Genomic DNA, 22,003 nt, shown 5'->3' on the forward strand with positions numbered 1-22,003 from the left:
AGGGACGCATTTGAACCGTTCGGGCCGTCATTATTTACATATTTAGTCTTCTGAAACCCAAATACTTACAATTTTTCCTGTGACATCCAATAACACAAGATTGGTAATAAATGCACACATTTGGTGTCTCTACACATTCAAGAGGCATTGAAAAATTGTTTTGGCAAAAAAATCCATGTTGACATGATTTGAGTATGGAGGAAAAACTTTTTGACAGTATTTCAAAAGGTGTACATTACAATAACACCGATTATTCCACCGATTGTGGAATATCTTACCACCGGAAGTAGTTATGCCAAATTCTTTATCTGCATTGAAATTGAGCTTGGATGCTTTCCTTGCATTGAAAGACAATCATGGCCATAATTACTGGGTAATTCAGAGCGGTGATGATTCACTGATTTGAGGAGCGGTGGTTGATTGCCTTTTTATTTTATTTTTTTACATACAAGAAAAAAATTAAATTCAAACCAATTAAAGATACCCAGACTACTGGGAGATATTTTCACAGACAGTCACAAACGTTATCGTGGTAGAACAAATGACTATCCTATATAAAATGTAATAATAACTGAGCTTAAACTAATGCTGAGAATACATACATGATGCATTTTTTCGGTCAATTTACCATTCGATTGATGTTCCATTCATTTTTCTGCTCAATTTCCCGCTAAATTCTCTTATCTTTTCTTATCAATTTCCATTCACTTCTATAAGAAATCGAGCATTAAAATGATTGAAAGTAAGATCGGACATGTTGGAAATTATCTATCAAACAATCTATCTGCTGAAAAAACGCATGGTATATTCCCAGCATTAAAGCAGAGCTGTAAACTTATTTTAGACACATAGTTTCACATACCTGGGGCTTCCCTAAGCCCCCAGCAGCCGCCCTGTCTTGCGCCGGTCCTGCCCGAGCCACCGTTCTCCCGCCGCCAGCTCCGTTCCGTGCCGTAGACTTCTAAGTCGACGCCGTTCCGGAACAACCCCTTCCGTGCGCTTCTGGCCAGCGCAGCCCTGCCATGCGTATCCTTTCTTGGTGTCCCCGCTATTGCAGAGGGGAACGGGATGAAGGGATACGCTTAGCAAGGCTGCGCTGGCATCGACTTAGAAGTCTACGGAACGGAGATGGCGGCGGGAGAATGGCGGCTCGGGCAGGACCGGCGCGGGACAGGGTGGCTGCTGGGGGCTTAGGGAAGCCCCAGGTAAGTGAAATTGTGTCTAAAATAAGTTTACAGTTCCGCTTTAAACTAAGTTGTGTATTTTCTATCTGATTTTGGGTCACCTGCAAACAACATTCCTGATCACTCCTATTGCTTCTGCTCATGATCTTTGCCTCAGTTTTCTTCCTCCAAAACACAGCAGCCTGTTCTGAGTGTTAAAATGTTTGGATGAGATGTTAAATCAGGTGGTGTACAAGAGATTGACAAAATCCTCAATTTTTTCATGCATTAGATTTTTTTATTTTTTTTTTACTAAAGCCTTAAACAATTTGTTATTTGCGTGGCTTTCAGCTAAGCTTAGCTAAGTTCCTGGACTACATAAAAACATATTTCTCCTAGCAACACTACATGCCCCACAGTAAATATGACTTATGTGACATCAGGTCACAGAGAGCCCTAATGAATTCTACATTTGGAGTGTCGTCTGGGCTAACTTTACCCCCCTGGCCTGTAATAGTGTCATTATGTCATCGGTGGAAGAGCCAGGGCAGTTATTCTGGGTCGGAGAGGTGAGAGGAAGGGAGCTGGTCTACGAGGAATCAGGGATAGGAGATACAGTGAGAGAGCAATAACCTGAGTACAGAAGAAGAAAATCTATAACCCGGAGAGGGGGGGGGAGTCATCACAGGACTGACAGAAACAGATGCAACACATAAAGCTGTGTGCTGACAGAAGAGACGTCCAAAACTTTCCTCAATTCAGAATAGACGTCTCAGGAAGAAAAGGAGGCTCTGATCGATATACAACGCAGAGGGACACCTAAGAGGCGTAAAAAAAACCAAAAGCATCGAAAAACGAGGCTTAAAAGACACCTACATTTCACAGGTGTCACCAGAAGGAGCACTGACCAGGTGAGCTCAAGCAAGATTTAAATTAAATCATACTTCAGAAAATAGGACATACAACATTTTACTGGTATAGCATCCAATATGTTTACTTGCATGCAAGCTGCCATTTTGCTGGTGACGTCATCACTTTGCATAGAACAGGGAGAATTCACAGCTTATTTTTTTTCTTAGCCGCTGTGCTGTGTGTCAGCTAAGCCTACCATGTAAAAGAGTAGACAGAGTTTTCATATCACCTGTTTGTGTGTACAAGGTAGGCGGCTCTAGTGTGTTAGTATAAACAACAAGCTACCATAACTCCTTCTTAGCTATTTACTTCTGCACACTACCTTGACTAATTGTGATCTGGACTTCTGTGCATCCTTCTATCTTATTTGTTTTTTATTTACTAGAACAAGGTGTATTTTAAACATATCCTTGGAAATGATGGAATGCCCCATATCTGCCAACCAGGCATCTGTCTAGGGGCAGCCTGGAAATAATTTGTTAAAAATTGGGATAATGTCCAAGGACAGCTGCATTTGCAGTCACAACAGGACTGTGTGAAGATGTCAGAAAGCTCAAAGTCTGTATAATCTAGCTCAGCTCTCTCCCTCTCAATGTAGGAAGCAGCAGATTTAATATACTTTCAACAGATTGATTGAGATAGGATTTTCCAAGATCATACAATCAAAATGGTATGGTGTATACAGGGGGAGAACTAGAAATCATCTACCCCCTCATACACCCCTCTTCATCCTCTGCAGAGTCGTACGACAAGTGAGGTCATTATGACGCATACATGAAATAAAGGCACCTGGAAGAAATGGTGTAGGGGATTACTGCTAATAGAATATCGCTACAATTAGCGATATTCTACTGCTGGATTCCCTAGTAAAATATTGGTAATGTTTGCCACTATTGTACAATTGCTAAGCCTAACCCAGAATCCTCCCTCTACCGACGCCCAACCTCGCTGGTGGTACCTAACCCTAAAAAAACCCTGGTGGTGTCTAACCCTAAGCCCCCCCCCCCAGTGGTGCCTAACCCTAAGCCCCCCCCCCCCTGGCACCTAACCCTAAGACCTCCCTGGTGGAGCCTAAAACTAAGTCATTCACCCCAGTGCCTAGCGTTAAGCCACCTCCTGGTGATGCCTAACCCTATCCCCCCTGGGTAAGCCTAAACCTACCCCTCCTCTTAAACCTTAACCCCCCCCCCCCCCCACCGCAAAACTGCAACATGCGGCAAGGAATGTAAAATTTGCGCCCCTCCCTCTATCCCCTGACAGCATGGCGGGCGCCAAAATTTACCTTCCTTGCCATATATTGCGACCAGTATAAAAGATGTGATTTGTAGCAAAGAAGGTCAATTTCAGCGCCGGGAGGTGCCCAATAGCGTGCTCCGCCGTGTGCACAAATTTCCTTCTGTGGATGAAAATCTTGGCATTTACAATAGGTGCCTATGGCGGCACCATTTTTTTCTGTAAGGGCTCCTGTGCCCTGTTTACCTGATTCTCACCATGGCACCCTTTCTTTAACCACCCTGGCGTTCTATTACATGCGCCAGGGTGGCAGTGCAGCATTTTTTTTTACATTTTCTTTTTTTAAATCATGTAGCTAGCCTTGCGCTAGCTACATGATACCCCCCTCCCTGTGGCGTCCGGCGCATACCTTCGATCGCCGCCGGCGCGTACCCACGTAAGGAAATCCTGTTCTGAACGGGATTTCCTTATGGGCTTCCCCCGTCGCCATGACAATGATTGTGATGATGTCAACGACGTCGTGACGTCAGACGGAGTCCCGATCCACCCCTCAGCGCTGCCTGGCACTGATTGGCCAGGCTGCGCAGGGGTCTCGGCGGGGGGGGTCGTTACGTGGCGGGTAGCGGCGCATCAGTGGTGAGCGGCGGCGATCGGGACCAACACGCAGCAAGCAAAGTGCTTGCTGCGTGTTTTAAATGAAAAATTGTGAAAATCGGCCCAGCGGGGCCTGGGCAGCGCTCTCCAGTGGTCATGGACGAGTTGAGCTTGTCCATACCGCCAAGGAGGTTAATAGTGCAGCCTTCTTGACTCCCCCGCCCAGGGGTGTAACTCAAGCATACCAGGCTCCCCCACAAAATTTCTCAAGCTGGGACCTCCCCCCACATGTGTGGCTTTCACCTACCTGCAAACACCCCCCATCCCCACAGAGTTTGCAGAGTAGCATGGAGCTTCATACAACACCTCCTTAAAATGGTGGGACAGGTCCTCTTCGCTGTAGTCGGGAGCTACTAGGTGATTGGCTACACAGCAGCTACACTGAAGAGGAAGTGAAGAGGACCTGTTACACCTGAACAAGGTGCAGAATGAACCACTCTGCCCCCCAAGACCCCCTTAGCCCCCGGGCTCCCCTCATGGCTGTGTGATTTGACCACAATACCTGCTCTGAAGGTCAGACCATATACTGGAGGAAGACTAAGAAGTCCCCCCCCCCTCCCCATGGCTGTGGTCCCCTCTGTGTTTGAAGGGGCTGCTCCATCAAGTTCAACCAGAAAATAGGGTACACCAGCCTGCTCCCTCACATATCCCTGTTGATCCAGAGGAAGGTGAAAAACCCTTACAAGGCAAGGTCCAATTAGCCCCAAAAGGGAAAAAATCCTTCCCAAATCCAGATTGCAATCAGATAAAATTCCTAGATCATCACCATCGGGAATTACCTAGTCATTATAGCCATGGATGTCTTTCAACACAAGCAAAGCATCTAAGCGCTCCTTAAACGCAGATAAAGATTTTGCCATAACTACTTTCTGTGGTAATACATTCCTCCTTTTAATCACTCTAACTGTAAAGAACTCTTTCCTATATAAATGGCTAAAACTTTTTTCCTCCATGCGCAGATCATCATGTCCCCTAGTCCTTTGCCAAACCTAGGTACAAAAATCTTATCTGCCAAGCTTTTATATTGTCCTCTGATTTATAGTAAATTATAGCAATTATAGTTAATTAGATCTCCTCTAGGGTGTCTTTTCTCCAGACTAAATAAGCCCAGTTTATCTAACCTTTCCTGGTAAGTGAGACCGTCCACCCCTCTCTAATCAGTTTTGTTGCTCCTCTCCACGCCTGCTCTAAAACTGCAATATCTTTCCTGTAATGTGGTACCCAGAACTGAATTCCATATTCCAGATGCGGTTAAAAAAAAAAATCAGTCCATCAAGTCCAACCCGTTATGCCACTGGTTGTAGGTTCAGCTTCTGGCACAACTATGGGGCCTGAAGTCACGCGAATGTTTACAGTGATAATATGGAGGAGGGGGAGGAGCATATGGCCACATTTAGCACCGGTTGGTTGGTTGTGGCAGAGATAACAAGGATCGGACAAGCTTTACCAAACTGTTCAGAATTTTGCCAACATCAACTATTTATTGCGGCACTAAAAATGCCCATTAATGGTATAATATTTTCCTGAGATGTGATCATTCCATCAAATTTGCGGGATCGTAAGTAATCGGAAGATAATTATCGATCACTTCCATAAACCTGTCGATTACAGTACTTTCTCTCTTCAGAAACGATCGTAAAAACCAACATTCCGATCAACAAAATTAAGTATTGTACCGTTTATAGGCACCAAAGTGGACCCAACGTATAAAAATAAATTCCACGCTGTCAGCACAATCCACAGACGTTACAATAGAGTGGCAGAAGTAAATGTTTAAAAACTGACCTGTTGTGCCAGAAAATATAGGTTTTGTTATTTAGCCATGTCCCCTCCTGCTATACTGCCACTGCACTTTTCTGCCTTGCTAAGTCTTTTAACCCGGGCCGGGGCGCATATGGCTAATGGACAAAAAGGGCGCCGCCATAAACTGCAATGCAAAATATTGGCTATTCGGCGCCCGACAGGAAAAAAGCACGCCCGAGAAATAGAGGTTGCAGATATCGTGTTAACAAAAGTTTTCGTTTACAGAATAAGGTTTATTACAAATACCGTTTACAAGTTCGTTTTAACTTTGTGGTTTACTTATTTTTTCGTTTTTACATTTCCCTTATAGAAGCTTTTACTTATTTTTCCGTTTTTAAATTTCGCTTTCAGGGCAGTAACAAGTAAATTATCGTTTACACTTATTTTATCATTTAAAATTCTTTTTCATATGTATAATGCTTACATATCGTTTTCAACCTTGTTCTATTGGAAATATGTCGCTTTTGGTATTAACTTATAGTTATCTAATATATCGCTTTTAATATTACCGTTATTTTAAGATTTTTTATGCGTACATGATTGCTAGTAAGCTAGCTATAGTTACAGTACAATATACTCCACCAGGGGGGTGGTTAGGGTTAGGCACCACCAGGGGGGTCTTAGGGTTAGGCACCACCAGGGGGGGTGGTTAGGGTTAGGCACCACAAGGGGGGTGGTTAGGGTTAGGCACCACCAGGAGGGTCTTAGGGTTAGGCACCACCAGGGGGGTGGTTAGGGTTAGGCACCACCAGGGGGGTGGTTAGGGTTAGGCACCACCAGGGGGGTCTTGGGGTTAGGCACCACCAGGGGGGGTGGTTAGGGTTAGGCACCACAAGGGGGGTGGTTAGGGTTAGGCACCACCAGGAGGGTCTTAGGGTTAGGCACCACCAGGGGGGGGGGGTCTTAGGGTTAGGCACCACCAGGGGGGGTGGTTAGGGTAAGGAACCACTAGGGGGGTGTAGGGGTTAGGGATAGGTACAGGGAGGGTTCTGTGTGAGAGTAGGGATAGGTATAGTTACAGTACAATATTTGTAATATACACAATTTATTAAATTATGTATATTTACACAAAGGGGGGGCCTAGGGGTTAGGGAGAGCCTTTATGGTATGATTATTTCTGGATTTTAGGGTCTTTTCAGCATGTTTCAGACCCCAAAATCAGGAGGAAAATCATGCTGCCGGAATGCCTGCAGCAGCCCCTGCACTCACTCACCCTTCTGGGCTCCAGTGCTGCAATTTTACCTCTGTCCTCTGGGTGGCGCTGTAACTCTGTAGTAAGATCACTGACAGTGATCTCACGAGAGTGATTCAGAGCCTCGGAGGACAGGAAGGAGAACAGCTACTGATGTCTGGATCCCGGGAAGGTGAGTAAAAATGCCCACTGCCAGGGTCAGGTTTTGGCACCTAAACTGCCATTCCCCATCCAGTTTTGGCGCCTACAGGTCAGGTTTTGGCACCTAAACTGCCATTCCCCATCCAGTTTTGGTGCCTAAAAGGTCAGATTTTGGCGCCTAAACTGCCATTCCCCATCCAAATTTTTCCGCCTTTTTAAGATTTCAACAAACTGCGCCTGGGGCAAGAGACCCATCTGCCCCCCCCCTAGATCCGTCCCTGCCCACTGCTCGCTATACTCTGCATAGTGCTCCCGGCGGCTGGCCTGAGCTACGTGCCAGGGAGGTTAAGAAATCACCTGTCGCTGCATTGAGTAAAAAAAGAGGGGGAACAGTCATAGCAAGTGGTAAGGCCTGTACCCACAACGCCATTTATCAACGACCAGTGATACTTTGAGTGACGACCGATTGTTTCCACAATGTCGCGATGTGGGTACAGGAGCGCAATCACGCGAACATCATTTAGTGTCACGCAGCGATAACCACCATCACGGTGGATCGGATCTGTAAGATCCCTGAAGTCTCTGCACAAATTACCGCTATCGCTTGACTAGAGGAATATTGAGGCTACCATATTTATTTCCTTTTAAGTGATACCAGTTGCCTGGGTGTCCTGCTGATTCTCTGCTTCTAATGCTTTTAGCCATAGACCCTGAACAAGCATGCAGCAGATCAGATGTTTCTGACACTATTGTCAGATCTGACAAGATTAGCTGCATGCTTGTTCCTGTTGTGATTTAGATACTACTGCAGCCAAATAGATCAGCAGGGTTGCCAGGCAATGGTATTGTTTAAAAAGGAAATAAATATGACAGACTTCATATTCTTCTCACTTCAGTTATCCTTCAAAAGACAAGAGTAAATTGTCAGTTAAGGTGTACCCCAGGTGGCATGTGACAGGATGAGATAAACAGGTGTATGTTGAGGGCAAAACATATTAATAACCAGGCTATTTTTCTTTTTTCTTTTGCTGCGTGAAAGAGTTAATTTTAGGGCATGGAAATGACAGCTTCTGTCTTGTCGATACTTGTTGGGAATATAGTAAACTTCACTCATAAGAAAATTACAGCCATACAAGTTTTCCTGGCAGAATTCAACTTCTGATGGCAGCGAGAGATAAAAAAAAAAGGTCAATAGTTCATGTATTTTCACTCAGGGACACTAAGGGTTCTTTCCCACTAGTAGATGATCTGTGCATTTTGACGGAACCCTCCTAGGATGCGGTAAGCGGGGTAACATGAAAGTCTATTGACTTTCATGTTACATTTCACATTAGACAAAGCGTGGTAACGCTTCTGGGAGCTTTTAATCGTCCGCCGCATGTGGATCAGCATCGAACTGCAACTTCCCGTCGTCACGCTGTAGGCACGAAATCAGGTTCGTGCACACGTTGCCTTAATAGGCTGCCATTGAGCAGAGACAACAAAACATTCAGGGTCGGTGCAAAACGCTCATCGCTTTTTGAAGTGATTTTGCTAAGCGATTCTAGGCAAGTGCCTAACAATTTTCTGTTTATACCTAGCGATTTTGAGCTTTTCAAAGCGATTTTCCACTTTCCTATACTTAAAGGGGCACTATGGTGAAACATGTTAAAATTTAAAATATGTGCAAACATAAACAAATTAGAAGTATGCTTTTTCCAGAGTAAAATGAGCCATAAATTACTTTTCTCCTATGTTGCTGTCACTTACAGTAGGTAGTAGAAATCTGACAGAAGTTACAGGTTTTGGGCTAGTCCATCTCTTCATAGGGGATTCTCAGCAAGGCTTTTATTCTTAATAAAGATATTCCTTAAAGGGAAGGTTCAAGCAAAAAAAAAAAATGAGTTTTACTTACCTGGGGCTTCTACCAGCCCCATGTAGCCATCCTGTGCCCTCGTAGTCACTCACTGCTGCTCCAGTCCCCCGCTGGCAGCTTTCTGACCTCGGAGGTCAGGGCCACATTGCATACATTTTTACGCATTCCAGCTAGTGCAGGAACAAAAATTTACGCGTTGCACCACTAACGCGTAAAAATGTATGCGTTAATGTTCCTGCAGGAGCGGGAATGTGTAAAAATGTACGCAATTCGGCCCTGACCTCCGAGGTCAGAAAGCTCCCAGCGGGGGACTGGAGCAGCAGTGAGTGACTACGAGGGCACAGGATGGCTGCATGGGGCTGGTAGAAGCCCCAGGTAAGTGAAACTCATTTTTTTTTTTTTGCTTGGACCTTCCCTTTAAAAAGCATTTAAACAATGATGCTGGCCAGCTTCCCTGCTCGCTACACAGTTTTTTTGGCAGTTAGACAGAGCAACTGCCATTCACTAAGTGCTTTTGAAAATAAATAAAACCCTGAGAATCCCCTATGAAGAGATGAACTAGTCCAAAACCTGTCGCTTCTGTCAGATTTCTACTACCTACTGTAAGTGACAGGAACATGGGAGAAAAGTAATTTATGGCTCATTTTACTCTGAAAAAAAATGTACATTTTATTTGTATATGTTTGCACATATTTTAAATGTTACAATTCTTTGCCATAGTGCCTCTTTAACAATAAGGCTGTATCGCTTCAGAAATGCTGCAGGAAAAATCACATCGCTCTGGTGTGATCTATCCCATTCAAATATATTAGCCAAGCGCTTTTGAAAGTGCTAGCATTTTAAAAAGTGCTCAGAAACGCTCTAGGTGTGCACCAGCCCTCAATCTGCTTTGTAAATGTTTACCGTAAATATAAAAGAAAACAATGGGATACTTTAAAGAGAACCTGTATCAAAAAACTCACCTTGGGAGGGGGAAGCCTCAGGGACCCAATGAGGCTTCCTCCTCCCCTGTAGCTGCAGGCAATCCAGCGCTGGCTCCCCCCCAAAGTCTCCTGGAATCCTTCCTCGACAAGGCTGACAAGCACTGATAAGCGTTGATTTATTTACCTTTCCTGGCTCCAGCGGGGGCGCTGTTGAGGCTCTCCGCACGGAGATAGGCGAAAATAGCCGATCTCTGTCGGGTCTGCTCTACTGCGCAGGCTCAGGAGACTTGCGCTTGTGCAGTAGAACGGCCTGACAGCGATCGGCTATTTCCGCCTATCTCCGAGGCGGAGAGCCGATGTAGAGCTGGAGCCGGGAAGGTAAATATTTACATCCCCGCTGTTCGGGGAGCTTTATCTTCGCCGCCACCGTGGGACCGAGTACCCCCCAGGGGAGGTTTTTCTCAATACAGGTTTTCTTTAAAAAGTCATTTTTAGGAGTAGGAGGATAAATACAGTTATTTATCTCATTAGTTTAAAGAGGGACAGTTGGGAGCTCTGCATCAGTGTTGCTGTAAAATGGCCATGTGAATAGACTAGGAGTCCGGGCCCTTTTCCACTAGCAATCCCTAGCGTTCGGACTAAACGCTAGCGATTGCGATTCAGCAAAAGTCAAACATTTCCTGGCAATTTCCCGACGTTTGCGATCGCGATTTTGCTATGATATGCACTGTATAGCAAAATCGCTGCAAAAATCGTTTTTTTGCAGCGCGATTGCGATTTAGTAAAAAACGAATTGCGGTAGTGGAAATGACCTACCGCGATTCCTATGTTATTTAGCAAACCGTAGCGATTTTAAAATCGCTAGCGATTTGCGATTTTGCGATTCAGCAATCGCAAATGCTCTAGTGGAAAAGGGCCCTCCCTGTGTCCCTGTGATCAGTGCGGCCCGGCTGCAATGCACTCTGGTAAGTGATATTAAATCCTGGCAGCCATACCGATGCTCTATTTTTAGGAGCGAGCACATTGTGGCTTATGTATGCCGTGTATAATCTGATTGACCTCCATGCTTGGCTGTAATGAAGAAGGCCACTGGACGTCACTCTGCAAGGCTAAGCACATTCTTGGTGACTCGTGGAGCATCCACAGTCCTGCTGCAAACATGCACATTCCAGGCCCAGGAGCTGAGATACAGTCACATACGGGATGAGTGCTTTACAGACCTCACAGCACTTGATGAAAACATCACTCCCTTTAATTCAGCTTAAGTACAAGAGCACCTGTCTCTCCTAACAGCATCTGTCTCTATGTATAATTCATAACCAGGATGGCACATATCTGACGATTCTTAAGGTAAGCCACAGTGAATCTGGTAATCCCTCAAATCCAATTTGGGCACCAGTGAACACAGAGATGGATTAAGAGATTAAGATGTAATGTGGCCCTAGGCAAGGTAGTGGGTTTGGGGGTCCCCTTGTTGTTCCTTTGGTAGACTGGAGTGGAGAGAGGTCAGAGAAGGTGGCAGGTGGGCCCCTGGACACCCACTAGGCCCCAAGCACCTGCCTAGGTTGCCTGGCGGATGATCCTGCTCTGAACCAAAGTCGCAGTATGGAGGCAGCAGGGCCATTTCGGGCCATTTCATCTCTTTTTGCTGCATTTTCCCTGCGTCTGGGTTACGTATATGGGAAAATTGCACAGCTAACAACATTTTTCTTGTGATTTCCCTTTGCAACATACAACTAGGGATGGCCGGAAAATTTCCTCAGAATACCGAATTCCAAGTTTCCGATCGGAACGGCTTAACACAACGGTAATAGGAAATCAGCTGAGGGACTCATAATTCTGCGGACATGCTGCATTACTACAACCCGGATATTTCAGACCAATTGCAGAACTCGGAAGCATAGGAGCAATCAGAGAATGGAGAATTTTTCTGGCAAAAATCGTATTAAAGCAGTAATTTTAGACCAATCACAAGACTTGGACACTACCGAGTTTTTCTGAGTCTTGCGATTGGCTTAACATCTCTTTAGTATTCTAATTTCCACGGTCAACCACAGCATTCGCCGATTGGTCCAATAGTATGGAGTATTTTCTAAATCAGAGTCTTCTGATCAGACGTTTTAGGACAATCACAGGCCTCGGAAATACTCTGTAGTGTCCAGATCTTGTGAATGGTCTACAATTACCGCAGTAATCCGATTTCTGCTGTAAAATTTAGCATTCTCTGATTCGTCCAATAGTTCCAACTCGGAAGTATTTCACCAGAGTATTACTGTATTTTTTGGACTATAAGACTGGGAGAAAGTGGGGGGAAAAGTCACTGCATCTTATAGTCCAAATGCAGGGAGTTCCTGACTTGTGAACACCTGCCAATACGAACCTCCAACCCGCTGCAATGTAAGGGACTCCATGTACTGTGCCCATGCAGAGGATGACACAGGGGACAAACAGAGGAGGGCACCAGGGGCACAAAAAGGGGCATAGAGGAGGACACAAGGACAGCGGACGACACGGGGAGACACAAGAGGTACAAGGGGGGAGGAGGTACAAAGGGGGCATAATCCACAAGATGCCCCTTCACCACGGATGCACCAGATTTAAAGGACACCCGAACTGACATGTAACTATGCTGTTCCTTTTTGTTTTTCTTTCTCTGCCTGAAAGAGTTAAATATCAGGTATGTAAGTGGCTGACTCAGTCCTGACTCAGACAGGAAGTGACTACAGTGTGACCCTCACTGATAAGAAATTCCCCTTTTTTTACCTCTTTCTTGCTCTCAGAAGCCATTTTCTGCTTGGAAAGTGTTTTATAGTTGGAATTTCTTATCAGTGAGGATCACACTGTAGTCACTTCCTGTGTGAGTCAGGACTAAGTCAGCCACTTGCATATTTAACTCTTTCAGGCAGAGAAAGAAAAAAAGGAACACAGCATAGTTATTTGTGTGCTAGGCACTATACATACCCATGTCTATCTCATCATGTCACATGTCAGTTCGGGTATACTTTAATATATGTATTTTTAATTTTTTTTCTCTGGTTTTGGTCCTCTAAATCTAGGTGCGTCTTACGGTCAGGAGCCTCTTATAGTCCGAAAAATACGGTAGATAGTGTAGCAAGGATATCCGCATAATAGCAAAATATAGCAGATTCTGTTAAACAACATTTTTTAAAAAACAAAACATAACTTTATTAACAAAAGATAACGAAAAAACACCTTTCCTCGGAAATCGGAATTGGAAATTCCAAAGAAATACACGAAAGTTGGGATTTCCACGGAATCGGAAATCAGCATTTCCACCCATCCCTACATACATTCTCTTGTTGGAGAATAGCAATGGCAACAGGAACCTCAAATATAGAATGAAAAATCACACCGCAACACATGCAAAATCACATTTGTTAAATGGGGCAAACCATGATCACTTTACAGACAGTTTGTGATCGTGATCGCAATTTGAAGTGTAAATAGCACTTAAGCTGGCCACACACCATACAACTTTCTAAATATCTTTTCAATTCAAGAATTGCAATCAATTTTTGTGACTTATTGTAACATTTCAAAAATCTAACCACACACTGTTAAATCTGTACCACACACATGTTAAATTTTTCCCCAATTATGAAAAAAATGATTGAAAAACTTGCTTGGATCTGTACATCAAGTAACTGACAATCTACCACACGCCATACAATTTTGATAAAAATTGATCAGAAAAATCCAACACTCCCAATCTTCTTTTTATCTAATACAAACAGGAAATTTGATCATATTTCTCCAACGAATGAAAGAAAAGCTTCGTAATTATGGAATTGGCGCAAAATTGGATCTTTTAATTGTATGGTGTGTGGCCACCTTTAGGCCTAGGACTCAATACTAATTTTAGAAAACGATTGTGATTTCTGAATCACCAATGTCCCGCGATTTTAAATGCAATTCCCAGAGCGATCGTGAGTTGGCCCTGCAGCCATTGAATGCGCTGTGTAATACGTTGGTACTTTGTAAATAAATAATAATAATTGAATGCAATCCCTCCGAGATCCCTCCCAAATGCGCCGGCAAACTGAAAGCACTGTAGGGTAAATCAGAATTAGTGCCGCTGATATGCGTTGAACCACAACTTCCCAACGTCATGCCGTTCGTCATAACGTGTGCACCAAATCGGGTTCGTGCACGCATTAGCTAATATGAAAGAGCCCTCAGGGAATACACTGGGATAGGAGGGAGGAGGCACCGCAACAAAAAGTTATGACAAAGATTATTATAATCCGAAATGAGGACTAGGTTATCAAAAACACCATTTTTTTCAACACTAAAAAAGGACAACGCGTTTCCGGGGTCTTAGGGCTGTTTTACACCACGGGTCATTCTGTAGCATTTTGCAAATCGCTAGTGCCGTGGTTCCCTATGAGAGCATTCACACTGTAGCGTTTGCCATTGCAATCATGATCAAATTGCTGCAAAACCCCCAAACCAGTGTGAAACAGCCCCAACTCGCTTCCTCAGGTCAGGGTTTAATGTCTTGGTGTAGAACGCAGCAGACTTTTAGCTCATATACTCTATAGTGTACAATAACATTTTTTTATACCCCACCCCTCATTTGAGGTAAGATGGATTATTTATTATAAGAATGTTTGTCAAAACTCCTTCCACCAGTGGCATAACTACAATTCATGGGGTCCAACCCAGCAAAACTTTGTTGCCCCCCCCCCCCCCCCCTCTCATTGTTCACATCTCGACCCTTGCCTCCCCTTGATGCACAAGACACAAAAGGGGGTTGCTGAGCTGGGCTTCAACACCAGAAATGACACCTGGTCCGCCGGTGCACGATCCCTCCGTGGGTCACCACTCCACCTTAATACGATACAAGCTGAAATGAAGGAGGCACTCAAATGGCGTTTATAAACTTGCGTTTATCAATTCAGTAGCCGACACGACATGTTTCGGGGTTTCCCCCTTCCTCAAGTGTACATGCAACCTCACCAACACAGCAAACTTATGAACTTCAACAATACACACCCAAATTGATAGTCCCTCCTCCTTGGTCAGCTGACCAACTACTACATTAACCCTTCAGGGTAAGTCCAAGTCCATCATATTGGGCACTACAATCAAACTTCTACCCAAAGAAACACCTTCAGGAACATGAGTGTAGGCACACATCTAGGCTCATGCCTACTCGATACACAGAAATTACAGAGGATACGTTAACTTTACAGAACATACATAAACTCACTGCACCACCGATGCAGACGTTCCCTCTCTCCACCCACCAAAGCGATGACCATTCATCACAACCTGTAAGAGAGAAACAACAAAATGACATTTCCCTACAAGAAGCATTTCATACTAAACATTTCATTAAGACCCCTGGGCGTAATAGAGTCTAGTTTCCTCATCCACCGTTCTTCTTTTTGTAGCAAACATCTGTCCTTGTCTCCTCCTCTTTTGAGTGGGGGTACGTGGTCCAATACCATCCATTTAAGCTGCGATACACCATGTCCACGGGCAAAAAAATGCTTGCCTACCGGTGTATGGCTGCTTACTTCCAGTGGTTTGAACCCACGGATGGAGCCTCTGTGTTCTTGTACACGGATGGAGCCTCTGTGTTCTTGTACTCTGGTTTTGACGTCTCTTGTCGTCTTTCCCACGTACAAGAGCCCACATGGGCGTTTCAAAGCATAAACCACAAATGTACTCTCACAAGTATACATTGAATTGATCCGAATTTTCTCACCCGTATGTGGATGGCTGATGTAATCTCCTTTAATGACCGCCCCGCAACAATTACAGTTCATGCATGGGAAGGTACCCCTTTTCTTGGTGAGCTTGTGCATCTCAACACATCTTTCTGCAAGATCCACTGCCGTCCGTTATGCCCGCTCTACTTCCGGTCTGGCCTCTGCTGCTGCTTCCGGTGGGTGCTCCTGTTCCTGGGCTCGGTCGGGGACCACCGGAAGCAGCAGCAGAGGCCAGACCGGAAGTAGAGCGGGCATAGCGGACGGCAGTAAGGGAGCAGGACTTCAGCCACAACGTCGGAGGCAACGGCGTAAGCGTCAATACGAACGGAGAAACCCAGCAAGTGGGGGCAGCACAGGAGGCTACAGCAGTGGATCGGCATCTGACTCCCTGGATCCGGATTTTCGGGAGGAGCAGGCCTCAGCCGATACAGGGGGACAAAACGGCACAGGAGGGGCAGGCGGAGGAGTGGGCTCCACGTTGTGGCTAATGTCCTGCTCCCTTACTGCCGTCCGCTATGCCCGCTCTACTTCCGGTCTGGCCTCTGCTGCTGCTTCCGGTGGTCCCCGACCGAGCCCAGGAACAGGAGCACCCACCGGAAGCAGCAGCAGAGGCCGGACCGGAAGTAGAGCGGGCATAGCGGACGGCAGTGGATCTTGCAGAAAGATGTGTTGAGATGCACAAGCTCACCAAGAAAAGGGGTACCTTCCCATGCATGAACTGTAATTGTTGCTAGAAATTAAGGTGTTGGGGTCCTGGGGAACCTCTTACTCTAATAGCAATCAGTGTGTGACGGCTGGGGTGGGAGGGATGGAGGGGCGCAATTTGGTGTCTCAGCCTTGGGTGCTGGAAGATTTTGTCCCGGCTCTGGATGCCCTTCCGGGCCTTGGGGCCCATCTCACAAGGGTCATAAAACAAGTGTGGCCATCATGATCTTCAAGCCCATAACAATTATACCCACAAAAACACCTGGTCTGAAGTATAGTCCCCTGTATCAGCGGAAGGGAGGGTTAGTAGTTGGTGCCGCCCACAGCTTGGGGCCCCCTACAATCACAGGTGCTGCTCCCCCATAGTTACACCCCTGCCTCCAACTCATCCCATAATTTATAATATAATTCATATTTTCTCAATGTTATAGGTATAAGAGTATGCTGTTTGCAGCAGGAAGTAGAAGAGGAAGCTGTCCATTTCCTGCGCTCTGGGCTTTCATATAGTCTTGGAAGCCATTCAGGTTCTTTCTCGTTGCTGAAGTGTAATACATCCATCTTTTAGGTGAACATTTGAGAAGTGGACCATTTAAAGCACAACAAAAAAAATGAAAAAGGATGGTCTGCTTATGTCAGGCTCCAGTCTGAGTCTTCACACGCAGCTGACCTACAGCCCAGAAGAGAAATATCCCTGTGTATCCCGCTATCTTTCCTTTCCCATCCATTCTCCTAAGCCCCTCAGACGTGCACCGGTCACAGTATTACATTGTCTGCAGAATAAGGGATTACGTGAAGCCTGTGTGGTGTAATTACTCTTTTTCTCTCTCTTGTCAGGAGGATGTTTCCCACATATGCAGATCTGGTGAAGGAGAGGAAGGGTCTGGCGTCCGCCATAGTCCGAGAAATCCGAGGGGAAGGTGAGCGTTCTGTGGCTCAGAAGACTGTCAGGAGAACCTAAAATTACAGATATGAGACGGTCGGCAGAGGCGTATCTAGGGAAAACTGCACCCATGGCAAACACTAAAATCCGCACCCAGGGAAGGGTGGGGGCGAATCCTCCAAATATTTGAATTGATTGTGTTGAAGCTAAGTATGGTCTTTAAGAATAGGTCAGCCTATACATATCCCCCAAATAACAGGCAGCTTTTTCCCTAAAAGATGTAACCAGGTAGCAGAATGTCCCCCCAGACAAAAACTAGAATCTGCATGCAGCACAAGGATGTTATGGAACAGCGCCCCCAGTAAGAGGCACCCATGGCACATTCCATATCTGCACCCCTGTAGATACGCCTTTTCTCTATGGCCAGACTAAAAATGTCTTAGCCTATTATTATAATGTGTTTGTATTAACTGGATCCAGTAATCATTGCCTGGAAAGAGCGGCACATGATTTGCATAGTTGCTGAAAGAGCGGGTCAGGAAATCCATCACAATTTGAGGTCCACACAAAGCAGCTTTGTTCTGTAGCTTTGTTATTTTAGGCTTATAAAAGTTTATGTGGGTAAAGTCTGAGGGCCGGTTTCCACGCCCACCTGACGGTGGCTCCTTTCAGCGTGCTCAAACACTTTTCTTTTACTGAGCAGAAAAGCGTTTGGCATCATTTTCCCTTTAATTTGTTGTCGGGTTTTGAGCCTTTTGAGGGATACGGAACCGCAAACGCCGCCAATGCTAGAAGCTATTCGATCAACTGCGCATGGAGCATCTGAACATATCCGACAAGAGCTTGTCAGATCTGTGGCCACGCTACCCACTGTGTACGAGCGTGGCTGTACTGTGCCTGCGCAAGCACTTCCCCACCTGCCCAAGTAACCCGAAGCCAGTCATCCGTAAGCGACTCAATGCTACAGCGCAGACGAGGCCGTTAACGGAGAGAAGCCACAAAGAACAAAAAAGTTGACGCCCACTTCCTTTCGTAGTTGGGGAATGAGGTGTCTACTGTTTTGAAGCAGCAGCATTTGCTGATGAGCTGTGCTTTGGAATCAGCCTATAGAGACCCCATGTTAGGTGCCTCCTTTCAAGCAAGTAATTTGGCCACTGCCGGCACTGCGGTAAAATGGGCGCCCAATAGAATGCAAGGTTAATTTTGCATAATTTTCATGATTATGACCGTAATAGAGAATTGTAATAACAAACAATTTGTTACAAATTGCGTAATTATGACTATATGTGTAATTTTCATAATTACAAATATTTTCATGATAGCTAATTCATAGTTACACACAATTTTTGCGTAATTACAAATATGTATTATTAATTGTCACGTAATTTTTTTGTAATTATGAAAAATTATGAAATTACAAGTAACACAATATTAACCGGATCCGGACCGATGTAGGTTGACTATACGTCCAGCAGGTGGTGCTGCGGCCCTGACTGGGCATAGGTTCAACATCCCATTAACCGCGCGTCACCGCCGTTACTGCCAATCTCGCTGCTTTGACCCTGCCGCAATTCGCTCACCCTGCCGCCTCTATGACAGCAGAGCACTGTGTGCAGGTCAGGAACCGTTTTCATTGGCTCCTGGCCCTGTCATTACTATAAGCCAATCCCATTGGCTTACATTGATTGACAGAGTCAGGAGCCAATGAAAGCAGCTCCTGACAGGCGCACCGCGATTTGCCGTCATAGAGACGGCAGAGAGAGAGGAACCTGCGGCCGGGACAGAACAGTGTAACTGGCGGAAGCGGCGGATTTTTGCGGCGATTCGTTGGGAAGTGGTGTTTGAGTGTACCAGCAGCACTGGTCCTTAAGGGGGCAGAGGCTGCTGGTACCAAAGTGGTTAAATACAAAATGATAATTTGAAGCAAACATTACGGATATGTCTAAATGAATTATGAATTTTCTGAAAAAGGTTCAAGTAAGAATAGAGTTGGTTTCAGCAACAGGAAAATATTGGTAAAAATTACTGATATTCTACTATCATATTACCCATTGCCCAACAGTACAACATTGGTAATTTTACCGATATTTTACTAGTGGCTATCCCAAGCACCCAAATTACTGCGGCGCCCTATTTGAGTGTCTCCTTCACCTTCATGCTGCTCTCTAGCGGTGACTGATATATACTCTGAATATACAGACAGTCCCCTACTTACAAATGACTTTCAGAGATGCAAACAAAATTGTCTTCCTGTACAAATTATACAATACTGATTTTTTTTTATTACATATTTTTGTTGTTAAAGGAAACCAGAGCTGACGAATAATAAAAGTTTTATAGATATCTGGGGGCTTCCTCCAGCCCCATTCACAGCGATTGTTCCCACGCCGCCGTCCTCAGTCTTCACCTGCGATGGTACTGGGTCCCAGAACTTCAGCCAGTCGGGGTCATTCTGCGCAAGAGAAGTGCGCCCTCTACGTACCCTTTCTGGCGGCTGTTGGAGAGATCTGTAACAAGCTTCCCCCCCCGGGGGATACTAAACTCAGGAGGGGGAAGCCTATAGATCCTCCACCCTCCTAAGCCTCAGGATCTCCCCCGAAAATACAGCCGACAAGGATGTTGGCTGTGGCGCAGGCACCTGCAATATTTACCTACTGAAATACAGCGCAGTAGCGGCTTTCCAATCGGACTTGGTAATAGCCGAGCCTGATCAAGTCCACTCTACTGCGCAGAATCACGGTAGGTAAATATTTACCTTGCCGTTGTTCAGGGGCAGCCATCGATGGATCCCGGAGGGGTGAAGAGGACGGGGGAACCCTCATTAGGATCCAGAGGCTTCCCCCTCCCAAGAACACCCCAGGGTTGTTGAATGAAGTTTGGTACACACATCAAAAGGAGAACAAAGGTGCCAGCAGGGTAAAAGTGGATAAAACTTTTAAAATTTGCTTGGAGGAAGCGGTGGACTTACCTCCATAAAGCAGACACGAAAGACTGTCTGTATAATAGTAATCACATTTATTATATAGTACCCCAAAAATGCACCGCGCTTCGCACACCCACGCCCACCTCAACAGGCAACAAACGTGGGGACAAAGAATTTCAGCAGTAGCAGGAGTAGCGCCTGCATTTTTGTGGTACTATATAATAAATGTGATTACTATTATACACAGTCTTTCGTGTCTGCTTTATGGAGGTAAGTCCACCGCTTCCTCCAAGCAAATTTTAAAGGTTTTATCCACTTTTACCCTACTGGCGCCTCTGTTCTCCTGGTCAGCACACAGTTAAACTGTAATATCACCCACTTGAGCCATAGGGAAACATGGACACATCAGTTCTCCTCTCAGCTGTAACTGACAGCAACTGATATATAACTGACAGCAACTGATATATTTCAGTTCTGACAAAATATTGTCAGAGCTGGAAGGGATTATTGTCAGAAGAAAATGGTGAGCTTCTGAGAGGAACTGATGGCAAGGTAACTATGTAATGTTCATTTGAAGTTACCTCATATGTTTATTTTAAATAATTTTACTCAGTACAGGTTCCCTTTAAGTGTGAAAGGTGCCATTGGAAACCATGGGACTTACTTTGAAAATCAGTTTTCTTTCCGTTTTAACTGAGAGCAACTGATTAAGTGTAAAAGGGCCCTTAGGGTTAGAAAAAGTAGGCGGAGCCAAGACCAGCCAAATACATACCCGGGCAATACTGGGCCATCAGCTAGTACTTCTATAAGTAGCTTAAAATACTCATTAAATCAAGCAAAAAATATAGTTTATACTATATATCCAAATCCAGATTTTACCGAAAGTAAATCATTTTTCCATGTTTTACCATCTTTAACCACTTCCCAACTGAGGGGTTTTACCCCCTGACCACCAGAGCAATTTTCACCTTTCAGCGCTCCTTCCATTCATTCGTCTATCATTTTATTATTACTTATCGCAATGAAATGAACTATATCTTGTTTTTTTCGCCACTAATTAGGCTTTCTTTAGGTGGGACATTATGCCAAAAATAATTTTATTCTAAATGTGTTTTAATGGGAAAATAGGGAAAAATGTGGGAAAAAATTTATTATTTTTCAGTTTTCGGCCATTATAGTTTTTAAATAATGCATGCTACCGTAATTAAAACCCATGAAATGTATATGCCTATTTATCCCGGTTATAAAACCGTTTAAATTATGTCCCTATCACAATGTTTGCCGCCAATATTTTAGTTGGAAATAAAGGTGCATTTTTTTCAGTTTTACGTCCATCCCTAATTACAAGCCCATAGTTTATAAAGTAACAGTGTTGTACCCTCCTGACATAAATATTTAAAAAGTTCAGTCCCTAAGGTAACTATTTATGTTTTTTTTTTATTGTAAATTTTTTATTTTTTTTTTAATTACAAAAAAAAAAAAAAATTGGGGAGTGTGGGAGGTAAGGAGTTAATTTTTTGTGTAAAACAAGTTTATTTGTGTGTAAAAAATGGTTAGGGTGTAGTTTTACTATTTGGCCACAAAATGGCAACATTACCAATTTGTTTCATGCGACCTGCAAGCGTCCTTCCGGACGCTTGCAGGAAGTAGAAAGAGGCTGGGACTTTGTTATTTTTTCACAATGATCGCGCTGCTCAGCCGAGCGGCAGCAGGTCATTGCGGGGCTTAGATCAACGAACGGGAATGGATTTTCCCGTTCGTTGATCTCTGGGCGAGCGGGCGGCGGCGTGTTTACTAGCGGCGGGCGGCGTGTTTACGAGCGGGAACGTGGACAGCGGCGGGAGTGCGCAAAGTACGGATTTCTCCGTCCCTGGGGGTGAA

At 44.8% G+C, this 22,003-nt stretch overlaps 1 protein-coding gene across 2 annotated transcripts in view; it reads left to right on the plus strand.

Annotated features, from left to right (window-relative positions):
• The first annotated feature begins 1,709 nt into the window (after positions 1–1,709).
• MYOZ3 (myozenin 3) overlaps positions 1,710–22,003 on the plus strand; it is a 35,004-nt gene continuing 14,710 nt past the window's right edge. The window contains exons 1-2 of one of the 2 annotated variants that reach the window (XM_068273051.1): positions 1,710–2,074; positions 17,154–17,236. In XM_068273051.1, coding sequence (XP_068129152.1) covers positions 17,158–17,236 — 79 coding nt within the window. In that variant the 5' untranslated portion in view covers positions 1,710–2,074; positions 17,154–17,157. Of the gene's footprint in view, positions 2,075–11,083; positions 11,227–17,153; positions 17,237–22,003 lie in introns of those variants that run through there. The other variant, XM_068273052.1, reaches the window with a different exon arrangement.

The sequence above is a fragment of the Hyperolius riggenbachi genome, chromosome 3 (assembly GCF_040937935.1).
Source record: "Hyperolius riggenbachi isolate aHypRig1 chromosome 3, aHypRig1.pri, whole genome shotgun sequence".
NCBI lineage: Eukaryota > Metazoa > Chordata > Amphibia > Anura > Hyperoliidae > Hyperolius > Hyperolius riggenbachi.